Raw genomic sequence first — 10929 nt, forward strand, 5'->3', positions numbered from 1 at the left:
AAAAGATTCCTTTAAGTATTCCTTTAAATTCCTTTTCAAATTCTAGCATAAGGAAAATTAAATAATAATAATAAAAAAATGCGTATTTCAATTAGAATAAACATTGGAGTGAATGGAGTTGACGTAACCCTCTCTCTACATGCGTCTGGTGTCTCTACACACCCTGGACAGGAAACCTGTCGATCAGAGGGCACCATACACTCAGGCATTCACTCACACACACACACACACTTTAGAATAGCAGGATTCCACCCACCAAAACCCTGAGCTGTGTGACTACAACACTCCTTGTTCCACCACAGTGGAAACCAAAGAGAAGAAACAAGAGAACAGAGCAAAAACAGTGAAAATGAAAACTTCTTTAAGTTATTGTACATTTCTGTGTAAAAATACATAAATAATTAGACCAGTGTCCCCCACATCCTGACATATTTATGTATTGTCATTCTCCTGGGACTCTCTGTTCCCACAAAGAAATGCATAGTTTTACACACACACACACACACACACACACACCCACACACACACACACACAACCAGTTTCTCTTTATGTAACGATGGTTGGGGGTGCTTGCTGAACGGAGAGGGGTGTTCAAAAACATTCCCTGCAGCAAAGGAAATATCAACCCTCCAGAAGGGCGAGAGCATATCTTTCAATGCAGCCCAAAAAAAGAGAGAAATTACTCATTTTAACACAATATCACCAGACGAATATTGAATTAAAAGGCGCAGGGTTCTTACAGCTTCCTTTAGCGGCAAGTTAATGAGTTTTAATAGAAGGAACTGTAGAAGTGCGCTCCTATTTGAATCTGCTGAAGGCTCGCTAATTGCGCTAAAAGGCCTGGAAGAGGATATGAGCGCCAGTGTGACGTGTGAACTGTAAATGGAGCCATACACAGGTGTGTGTGTGTGTGTGTGTTTGTGTGTGTGTGTGTGTGTGTGTGTGTGTGTGTGTGTTTGTGTGTTTGTGTGTGTGTTCTGAGTGGCTATTGAAGCGTATGTAAGCCTAGACACGTCACCTCTAGATGGAGTTTGAGTGCTCGAAACAAAATAGTAAATTAGAGACATTAGACATGATTGGATGGCACAAAAGAATGGGAGGAGCTTACATATATGCACACACACTCATACACACACAATAAAGGAAACATCCACACACTGGGTAAAAGTACATCTTGCTAACATCAGTGAGCCCAGAGCCCAGATGACTTCATCATAAAGAAAGGGTTATTAGGAGTGATGCCATGGAAGGGTTGTCTTTGACCAGTTGTGGACACTCAGTATAATCTCCATAGAGATACAATGTCAATAGACTGTCTGGAGTAGCTACACATGAGTTTAAGGTGGCTATTGCCAGTGGTGAACATGCTACAATGGATCACAGGTGACTCCTCTAGGCCCAGCTGTCCCACTGCATGATGGCGTCAGACTGGCACTAGGACCACGCTGACCAGAGTAACTCCCATTAACTGGGCAACGGATCTGGGGGCAATACACTCCACACAGACAGTGGCCTGAGGGGAGGGCCCAACCCCAACCCCAACCCCAACCCCAACCCAAACCCCCAGATCCCAAAGGTTTTGACTTAGGAGCTTTATTCCTTACATGAACATCTAAATTTGATATGCACTCTACAAGGTATAGATTTGACAATGAATTATTATTAGTTTAATATTTAGCCTTGTTCATAAGCCTTACCTCATAAACAAACCAAGAGACATTTTCTTGAGAAATCACATTTGATATGGCACTGTCCACATGAATTCCACTCTACTCTCCTGTGGGTAAAAAAATACATATATAACAATGCATCTGTCCCTAATGATAACAACGTGTTCTTTAGACACAAATAACTCTTATAAAATGTTGGCTTAAATGAGCACTGAGTCATTTTTCACCCATAAAAAATATCAAAAACATTTAAGGAAGTGATTTATTTATTCATCTTTACATCGCACAGGTCATGTTTCAAATGGATGAGTATTGTATAGAATCTTTGACACAATCAGGTCATTAGGTGTCAGTATAATAGATGTTTCATAACAGAAGAAGAATCATTAGAAAAACTTACTGATTGCTTCTTTAATGTTAACCTTCGAAAACGAGAAGATCCAGGTGCATACACACACACACACACACAAATCACTTTAGGAACAGATCGAGTGCTTCAGGATGTGGAAGCATAGATCCAAAAGAGCAGGAGGAAGATGAACAACACTTTAAATGAACCGCAGAAGACGTTAAAGCCGAAGGTGCAGGCTACAGACATAAGGAACGTGAGAAGAGTAAGAGAGAGTGTCAGAAGAGGGACAGGAAAGCTGAAGATGTACCTTGACCTCTTTTCACATTTTTAAATGTCAGAATTAATGATCTGTTGAAAATGACTGTACTCATTATGCAAAAAGAAGGAAGGAAGGAAGGACATCACAGTGCTCTAAAGACAGATATGTTTGTAATTTGTGCTGTAATCATTCGTGTTTACATCAGAGCTGTCTTATTACATTAATATAAAAGTGTTTTATTACACTACAAATTTCTACTTATTATTCTTTGTTTTAATCCTCATTCTAATCATTTCTGTTTCCTTTTACTCCTTCTCTTTCTACTATATACTTAGATTAAATACTGGTAAAAGATAGATTAGAAATCCATTACTCGCGTCCTGTACGGGTCTCAGTCCTGAGCCTAAACCTAACACACTCTAAATCCTGCTGTAGCCCACTACAGAACTTGGAGTATGAAGTCTCGTGTGCTTTTCGTGGCCAGTGCTTTTTAGACACATTTCACAGGGGTTTTCTTGTTGAATGGTGTTTTTGTTATTTTGTGTTCCTCCGGTTAATACGGTGAAGTCATCGGTGTTAAATGAACATCTAAAGAGTTTATGTCGAACCTCTTCCACCCAATTAATACTGCTGGAGCTAATTTAACACTGGTGATTTTATGACTGAGATTGAATTTCCATTCCAAGCAAAGGAGTCTGGATGCCTTAGAGAGCTGTGTTTAATGTAAAGGAAACATTATGTACAAAATATGTAGAAAGACCTCAGTCCAATTGAATACAATTGAATGCTGTTTTATGTAATTAATTTCCATCAGTTTTACTTCTTAAATCTTGCTTTTAACTTTCTTTGAACTGCATTTATTAATCATTCAGCGAATGAAGGCATCAGTTGATCCTGTTTTGTTTTTCTATATTTAGGATTGTCTTTAATGTATTTATGAAATTATCTCATACAACATCAATACTTTTTGTAAGTGAATTGCTGTTGGCGATGGTGTTATACAAATTTGCCAAAAGTGTCTCTGACTCAGAGTATGCTTCAGAAGCTACATTAGCATCTCACAGAACAAACAGCTAATATTTCCTCACTGTTTGAAACTATCCTCTGAACTTTACCAGATTTCAAAATCTCAACATCTTGGAATGCTCCAGGAGAGCATCAAATACCGAGGAACAAACTGAAGACAGGGTTAACATGCTCCAGCCAACAGTGAACATCCCAGAGGAAAGAAAGTCACTGCACACACTTCTGAAACTGAGGGCCGGACAAAAAGGAGAGTCTCTAATATGGATTCATTGTTGTAGATTTGTTCAGTTCTTACAAACACTTTCTGTTTTTGTAAAGAATGCGCAGTCTCATGTTTCAAAACAGCTGCGTTGTTTTTCTCAACGGTCTCAATCAGTTTCAGTCAAAGATGCTTCTTGCTGTTGCAGGGAACTTTGAGGTAAAGCTATGATTAAACAGTCAGTTGCCAGTTTAAACAACTACAAACTAAAATCGCTTTTCTGTAAGAAAACCATTTAATTAATTCATCTGTAACCCTTATCCAGTTCAGGTTCGCGGTGGGTCCAGAGTCTACCTGGAATCACTGGGCGCAAGGCGGGAATACACCCTGGAGAGAAATTTGTAATAATTTATTTCAAGGGTGATTGTGGAAGAAATGGCCTCCCTGGACCAAAGGGAGAAATGGGGCCAAAGGGTGAACCTGGACCAAAGGGTATTTAAACGTATTAACCAACAGAACTTTTATTCATTCATTCATTCTTTCATTCATTCATTCATTCATTATCTGCAACCGCCCATCCTGCCCAGGGTCACGGTGGGTCCAGAGCCTACTTGGAACCACTGGGTGCAAGGCAGGAACACATCCCAGAGGGGGCGTTAGTTCTTCACAGGGAGACACACACTCACACATTCACTCACACACTCACACCTATGGAGACTTGTGAGTTGCCAATCCATCTACCGACGTGTGTTTTTGGAGCGTGGGAGGAAACTGGAACACCTGGAGGAAACCCACGCAGACACAGGTAGAACACACCACACTCCTCACAGACAGTCACCCGGAGGAAACCCACACAGACACAGGGAGAACACACCACACTCCTCACAGACAGTCACCCGGAGGAAACCCACACAGACACAGGGAGAACACACCACACTCCTCACAGACAGTCACCCGGAGGAAACCCACGCAGACACAGGGAGAACACACCACACTCCTCACAGACAGTCACCCGGAGGAAACCCATGCAGACACAAGGAGAACACACCACACTCCTCACAGACAGTCACCCGGAGGAAACCCACGCGGACACAGGAAGAACACACCACACTCCTCACAGACAGTCACCCGGAGTGGGACTTGAATCCACAACCTCCAGGTACCTGGAGCTGTGTGACTGCGACACTAACCTACAGCACCACCATGCCGCCCAAACCCATTTAATGCTTACTGACATTTCCAAAACATGTAACAGACGGCCTAGTCAGCGGCTCTCAGCCTCCTTTAGCTTCCACACAACAGGAGTTATCATATTGATTCATAAATCACTGCCATCTCCACTGGTTTAACAATAAATGGTCCCTCAAGGAGATTTATAACTGTCGATGGTACTTTATTAACAAAAGCTGAGCCCTGTCAGTTTATATGGCACTAATGAGAATAGTCCTAACTTTCGCTTTAATCTCTTCTTAAAATTTGCCAGTGCTTTATTGTTCCTGTAAAAGGGGGAGGGGGGTTAAAAACAGATCTGAAACCACAGCAGTCCATACTTTATTAAGGATCTTTTGGCAGCACCGTGTCACCAGGATCCTGGGGTTGTGGGTTCATTCTGTCTGTGAGGAGATTGTGTTCTCCCTGTGCTGTGGTGCTGTGCTGTGAACACAGGTGTGAGTGTGTGAGTGACTGCATGGGTGTGTGAAACTGTCCACTGGTGTGAGGTACTGGTTGAGTGTGTGAGTGAATGAGTGAGTGTGTGATTGACTGGTTGTGAGTCTGAGTGACTGGGTGAGTGTCTGAGTGACTGGGTGAGTGTGTGATTGACTGGGTGTGTTTCTGAGTGACTGGGTGAGTGTGTGCAGGACTGGGTGTGTGTCTGAGTGACTGGGTGAGTGTGGGAGTGACTGGGTGAGTGTCTGAGTGACTGGGTGAGTGTGTGATTGACTGGGTGTGTTTCTGAGTGACTGGGTGAGTGTGTGCAGGACTGGGTGTGTGTCTGAGTGACTGGGTGAGTGTGGGAGTGACTGGGTGAGTGTCTGAGTGACTGGGTGAGTGTGTGATTGACTGGGTGTGTTTCTGAGTGACTGGGTGAGTGTGTGATTGACTGGGTGTGTTTCTGAGTGACTGGGTGTGTGTCTGAGTGACTGGGTGAGAGTGACTGGGTGAGTGTCTGAATGACTGGGTGAGTGTGGGAGTGACTGGGTGAGTGTGAGAGTCACTGGGTGAGTGTCTGAGTGACTGGGTGAGTGTGGGAGTAACTGGGTGAGTGTGGGAGTGACTGGGTGAGTGTCTGAGTGACTGGGTGAGTGTCTGAGTGACTGGGTGAGTGTCTGAGTGACTGGGTGAGTGTGGGAGTAACTGGGTGAGTGTGGGAGTGACTGGGTGAGTGTCTGAGTGACTGGGTGAGTGTGGGAGTGACTTGGTGAGTGTGGGAGTGACTGGGTGAGTGTCTGAGTGACTGGGTGAGTGTCTGAGTGACTGGGTGAGTGTGGGAGTGACTGTGAGTGTGGGAGTGACTGGGTGAGTGTGGGAGTGACTAGGTGAGTGTCTGAGTGACTGGGTGAGTGTGGGAGTGACTGGGAGAGTGTGTGAGTGACTGGGCGTGGGTTTGAGTGACTGTGTGTGTGTGTGTGTGTTATCTCGGCATAACTTTAACCCTAGTGTCCACTGTGTTGTCCTGGAGCCACTGTTAGCTCCATCAGCACTGTTCCTGCACGTCACACCTGACACAGCCCACATCGCACACTTACCCAGTCACTCACACACTCTGTGGACACTTTTGCACGGCCAATATTAGTGTGTGACCTAGAGGAGACTCACGCAGACACATAGAGAACACACCACACTCCACACAGAGTGACTGTGCTGCATTTTTCAAATATCAGGTCAAAACAAAGTTTCTACACTGAAGTCCGAGCCATCTCCAATGTTTATTTTCAGTGTGTGGTTTCCTGCTCTTTCTTGTGTGGTTCTAACATTTTGAAATGTTATCATTTTGATCCTGGACACGTTACACTGAGCTGCTGTCAGCTCCTGAATCATTTGCTCAGACCAGAGCTGTACATTCACTTCATACAACGTTAGTCTGTAAAATGACTTCCTTACTCAGGGTCAGTTTTTAAATGAGAGAGAGAAAAAAGCACCATTTCACACGAGTCTGTAATTCCAGAATTCTTATGGAGGAACCCAGATAGGTCTGTGCAGGGAGATAACACACGCACACACACACACACACACACACACACACACACACACACACACACACGCACACACACATCACTCGCTGCGACTCAGCCCAAAAGCAATCAAACCCACTCATGCTTTAATTGTTTGAGAGCTTTCTTCACAGAAGCCAATGGTTTGGGAGAAGTTATTAAAAGTCGAGCTAATTTACCGGCATTGCTTAATTCTCTCTCTCTCTCTCTCTCTATCTCTCTCTCTCTCTCTCTCTCTCTCTATCTCTCTCTCACACACACACACACACACACACACACACACACTTTGACTCAGAATACTCATATTCAACATGTCTGAGCAAACTCCTCTACGCTAGTCTTCGGTGCTATTATATTTGAATCAGTTATGGGTCAGTTATAGGTGTATAATCTAAACTTGTGTATAGGAATCTCTCTCACTCTGTTTGTCTTCATCTCTCTCTCTCTCTGTCTGTCTATCTCTATCTCTCTCTGTTTGTCTCCGTCTCTCTCTCTCTCTCTCTCTGTCTATCTCTCTCTCTCTCTCTCTCTTTGTCTCTCTCGCCCCCCCCCCTCCCCCCTTTGCCCCTGTGATGACAAATCTACATTAGGCATCGAGTCTGAAACATAGATATTTATTCAAACAAACAATTAAAAATAGTCATTTTTCTGCCTAAAGCACAGTCATTAGAGCAGAAGTTTGCATACATTCGGAAAACATTCCTTCCTCATCACGCACTCGTCTGTCCGCAGAGCTGAAAGTCAAATGACCAAAGGTAACAATTTTTTATTTTCTTATTTACATCTTTTTGGAGACATTAAGGGACATTATGGCGAAGTCGCGAAGGCCAGGGAGTCAAAAAGGAGAAAAGAAAAGAAGTGGGGGAGGTTTGGATGTGTGTGGGGGATGTAGAGGGGGCCTTGGCGACAGTTTGGTGACGGGGTATTAGCAGGAGGTGAAGGTTTTCCAGAAGAAATTCTTGCAGCCGGCTTTGCGCTCGCGGGGCGCCAGCACGGGACCGACTGAGCGCTCCAGCTCCACGCGAGGGTCCTCGCGGGGCTCGTCCTCCAGCTCCAGAGCCACGTTCTCTGCCTGCGCAAGCTCTGACAGCAGCTCTGCGAGTGTGTATCTGGCAAGGTCCTGTTTGGAGGAATACACACACACACACACACATTATCCTGCTGAGCAAATAATTTGAGTTCCCAAAGGGAGATGAGCATGCTGTTGTCTGAGGATTTTATCCCAGTTTTAAAGAACATTCACGGAATGAAAAGGTGCTTTTTAAAAGTGTAGATGATATAAAAATGTGCCTCACTTCAACACAGTCCTTGCCTTAAATTAAATAAAATAAATACTAAAGGCACTTCATTGATGCAAATTAACCAATATATTTTTAAAAATATTAAATGTCATTTTTATTCAACTGAAGACTGCTACACACCAATAGAAATAAATAAATACATTAATTACGTAATTAATAAAAGTTCAAAGAAACTCCCTGCACTGAGAGACAGGTGGAGAATATTAAGAAGGAATCCATTACAATACACTTCCACACACAAAAAAAAATGGCATCAGGGTTCACTCATGAAAAAGTGGTTCTACACGCTTCAAAAATGATGGTTCTTCAAAGGTCCTTTTAGGTTCTATGTTGCACCCTGAGTTCCACACAGAACCATTTTCATGGTGCTAGAAGTTGATGCAGAATGTGTTGTATTAGATTCAATACAGAACCTTAAATAGCACCAGATATGTCCTTCTAATTTAAAAACTGTACCTACATTAGAACCCTTTTAGATTTAGAACCATGTTCCAAAAGGGTGCCTTATTAATCCTTAAACAACGCGTACATCATCTGTCAGAACATACATTTCCCCATGCACAGACAGAACTAAAAACCCATAGAAATCAATAAGAATAGGAACCCAGAGCTGAGGGAACGTGATAAATGATCCTCCCAGGGGTGGTAGACTACTCAGGGCCCTTATGAAGTTCTATAAGTGTCCTGGAGAGGGACTGTGAGCTAAAAAATAAATATCAAAGTGTTCCAGCTCCTTTCTGAATTCCAGCACCACGGACAGCTCCAAACTGACCGCAGCAAAAGCTCCTCTTCACACAATTTCAAAAACAAACTGACCATTAACTTTCTCTCTCTCTGTCATTCTCTCTCTCTCTCTCTCTCTCTCTCTCTCTCTCTCTCTCTCTGCATCATGATTTCTTTCTTTTACCTGTTTTCCCGACGGGCCGAGGAGTGACCTCTGGAGAAACTGGCGCAGTTTGGCGTCGGACGGCGCGCCGGACACGCAGCTGAGCGCGAGCGCGACGGAGAGGAGTGCGAGCGCGCACTGGACACGAGTGGACAGCATCTTTCCGGCGACGGATTGAGCGGGAAAATGGCTAGAAGTGTTGCGTACTGCTTCTTCTTGTTCGTCTTCTTCGCCTCGACCTTCTTCCTCTTGTTCTGTCTGTCCTTCGCTGCTTATCTCCCCCCACCCCTGAAACCCCTCTTTTAAAGCGATCTGCCTGACGTCACGAGGCGAGGGGGGTTTCCTGCGTGCGCGCGAGTGATGGAGAGTGACAAAGTTCACTGCGTTTTCTGCAGCACGAGCTCGTTAACCCGCGCTCCCTTAACCTGGAGAAAAAAGGCATTTGAGTCAGACGTTTCCACGAATCGTTTCCACGCGATTGTTTTTTTTTACCGGGCGATTTCTTCGTTATAACATTATAACTGTATTTATTAAAAATATTATTTTTGCCTAAAAACACCTGATTGTGGGATTAGGGTCAGGAAGCTGTGTTTGAACTTGCATTCAAAAACCTGTGAATGTATTTATGTAATTAAAACCAAAATGTGAATAATTGATTTTCTTTTCTTTATCTTTAGAAATTACTGAGAAATCTATTTCTGTTTTCATTTTATTTCACTTTAATTTTAGTTACATATCAAGGCATCATTAAATGGGCTGGTGAATATAAGGGTAAAACCAAAGCATCCACCAAATACTGTGTAAAGTGAAAATGTTTCATTGCTCACCACTTGATGTCAGACTTTGTGAGAAAATTAACAACAGTTAAAATATATTAATGCTGTGAAAAGATCCCAGGGGTTTCTGTGTAGAGCACGAACATAAACCACTGCTGAATGAGCGTGTCCTTTCAGCCCTCGGATGGCACTGCAGCAGAAGCAAGTTAGTGCCCTCTCAGAAAAAATGATACTATACAGGTACATTTTTGGTCACTAAAGTTACACACAGTGTAAATGTACCTTTAAAGGTACAGTAGTGATATTAAAATCCAGTCATGTTCCCTTAAGTTTCATTACAGAACTCCATCCATTATCTGTAACCGCTTATCCAATTTTTTTTAGGGTCGCGGGGGGTCCAGAGCCTACCTGGAATCATTGGGCGCAAGGCGGGAATACACCCTGGACGGGATGCCAGTCCTTCACAGGGCAACACAGACACACACACATTCACACCTACGGACACTTTCGAGTCGCCAATCCACCTGCAACATGTGTTTTTTTTGGACTGAGGGAGGAAACCGGAGCACCCGGAGGAAACCCACGCGGACACGAGGAGAACACACCAACTCCTCACAGACAGTCACCCGGAGCGGGAATCGAACCCACAACCTCCAGGCCCCTGGAGCTGTGTGACTGCGACACTACCTGCTGCGCCAACGTGCCGATTACAGAACTGTGTAAAATAAATAAATAAAACATAATACAAGTCCTGGAGGTTAAATGGGGCATATGAAATCAACACATATTTATAAAACATACAATTAATATAGAATAAGGTGCAATTGTGCTTCCTAAAAACCAGCCTCTGTGTAAAGGTAACACTGGTGTGGAGGAGTACATTGGGTTTTAGAGACACTTGCTACTATCAAGGTGACGTCTTTTCACAGAAAGTCCACGGTTATTTCAGCAAGTTTATAAAAATTTCACGTGACCACAGGACACCAATTTACACAAGACAAATACACAGTAATCCACACGATCCAACGACTGTTTTTAACTAAAATTAATTTCTCTCGCCGATAGCATCAGTATACAGGTTTATAAATAATAACTCGAGACTGAGGTCGTGCGCGCTGACGTCACTTTTCCGAGAAGCTTCTCGCGCGTCCCACAGTTTGTGCCTTGTTTTGCCCTTTTTTCTCCACGGGGAATCTGTCTCTCTTTCTCTCTCTCTGTCACACACACACACACACACAGTCACACAC

At 43.6% G+C, this 10929-nt stretch overlaps 1 protein-coding gene across 1 annotated transcript; it reads right to left on the reverse strand.

Annotated features, from left to right (window-relative positions):
• Window positions 1-7334: 7334 nt before the first annotated feature.
• On the reverse strand, window positions 7335-9167 carry sst1.1 (somatostatin 1, tandem duplicate 1). The gene is made up of 2 exons (XM_066680828.1): window positions 8928-9167; window positions 7335-7839 (listed from the first exon to the last, which is right to left on the reverse strand). The coding sequence occupies exons 1-2, from the start codon at window positions 9063-9065 to the stop codon at window positions 7645-7647; spliced, it is 333 nt and encodes a 110-aa protein (XP_066536925.1). The 5' UTR covers window positions 9066-9167; the 3' UTR covers window positions 7335-7644.
• Between the last annotated feature and the right edge of the window lie 1762 nt (window positions 9168-10929).

Source organism: Hoplias malabaricus, chromosome 1, assembly GCF_029633855.1.
Source record: "Hoplias malabaricus isolate fHopMal1 chromosome 1, fHopMal1.hap1, whole genome shotgun sequence".
Lineage (NCBI taxonomy): Eukaryota > Metazoa > Chordata > Actinopteri > Characiformes > Erythrinidae > Hoplias > Hoplias malabaricus.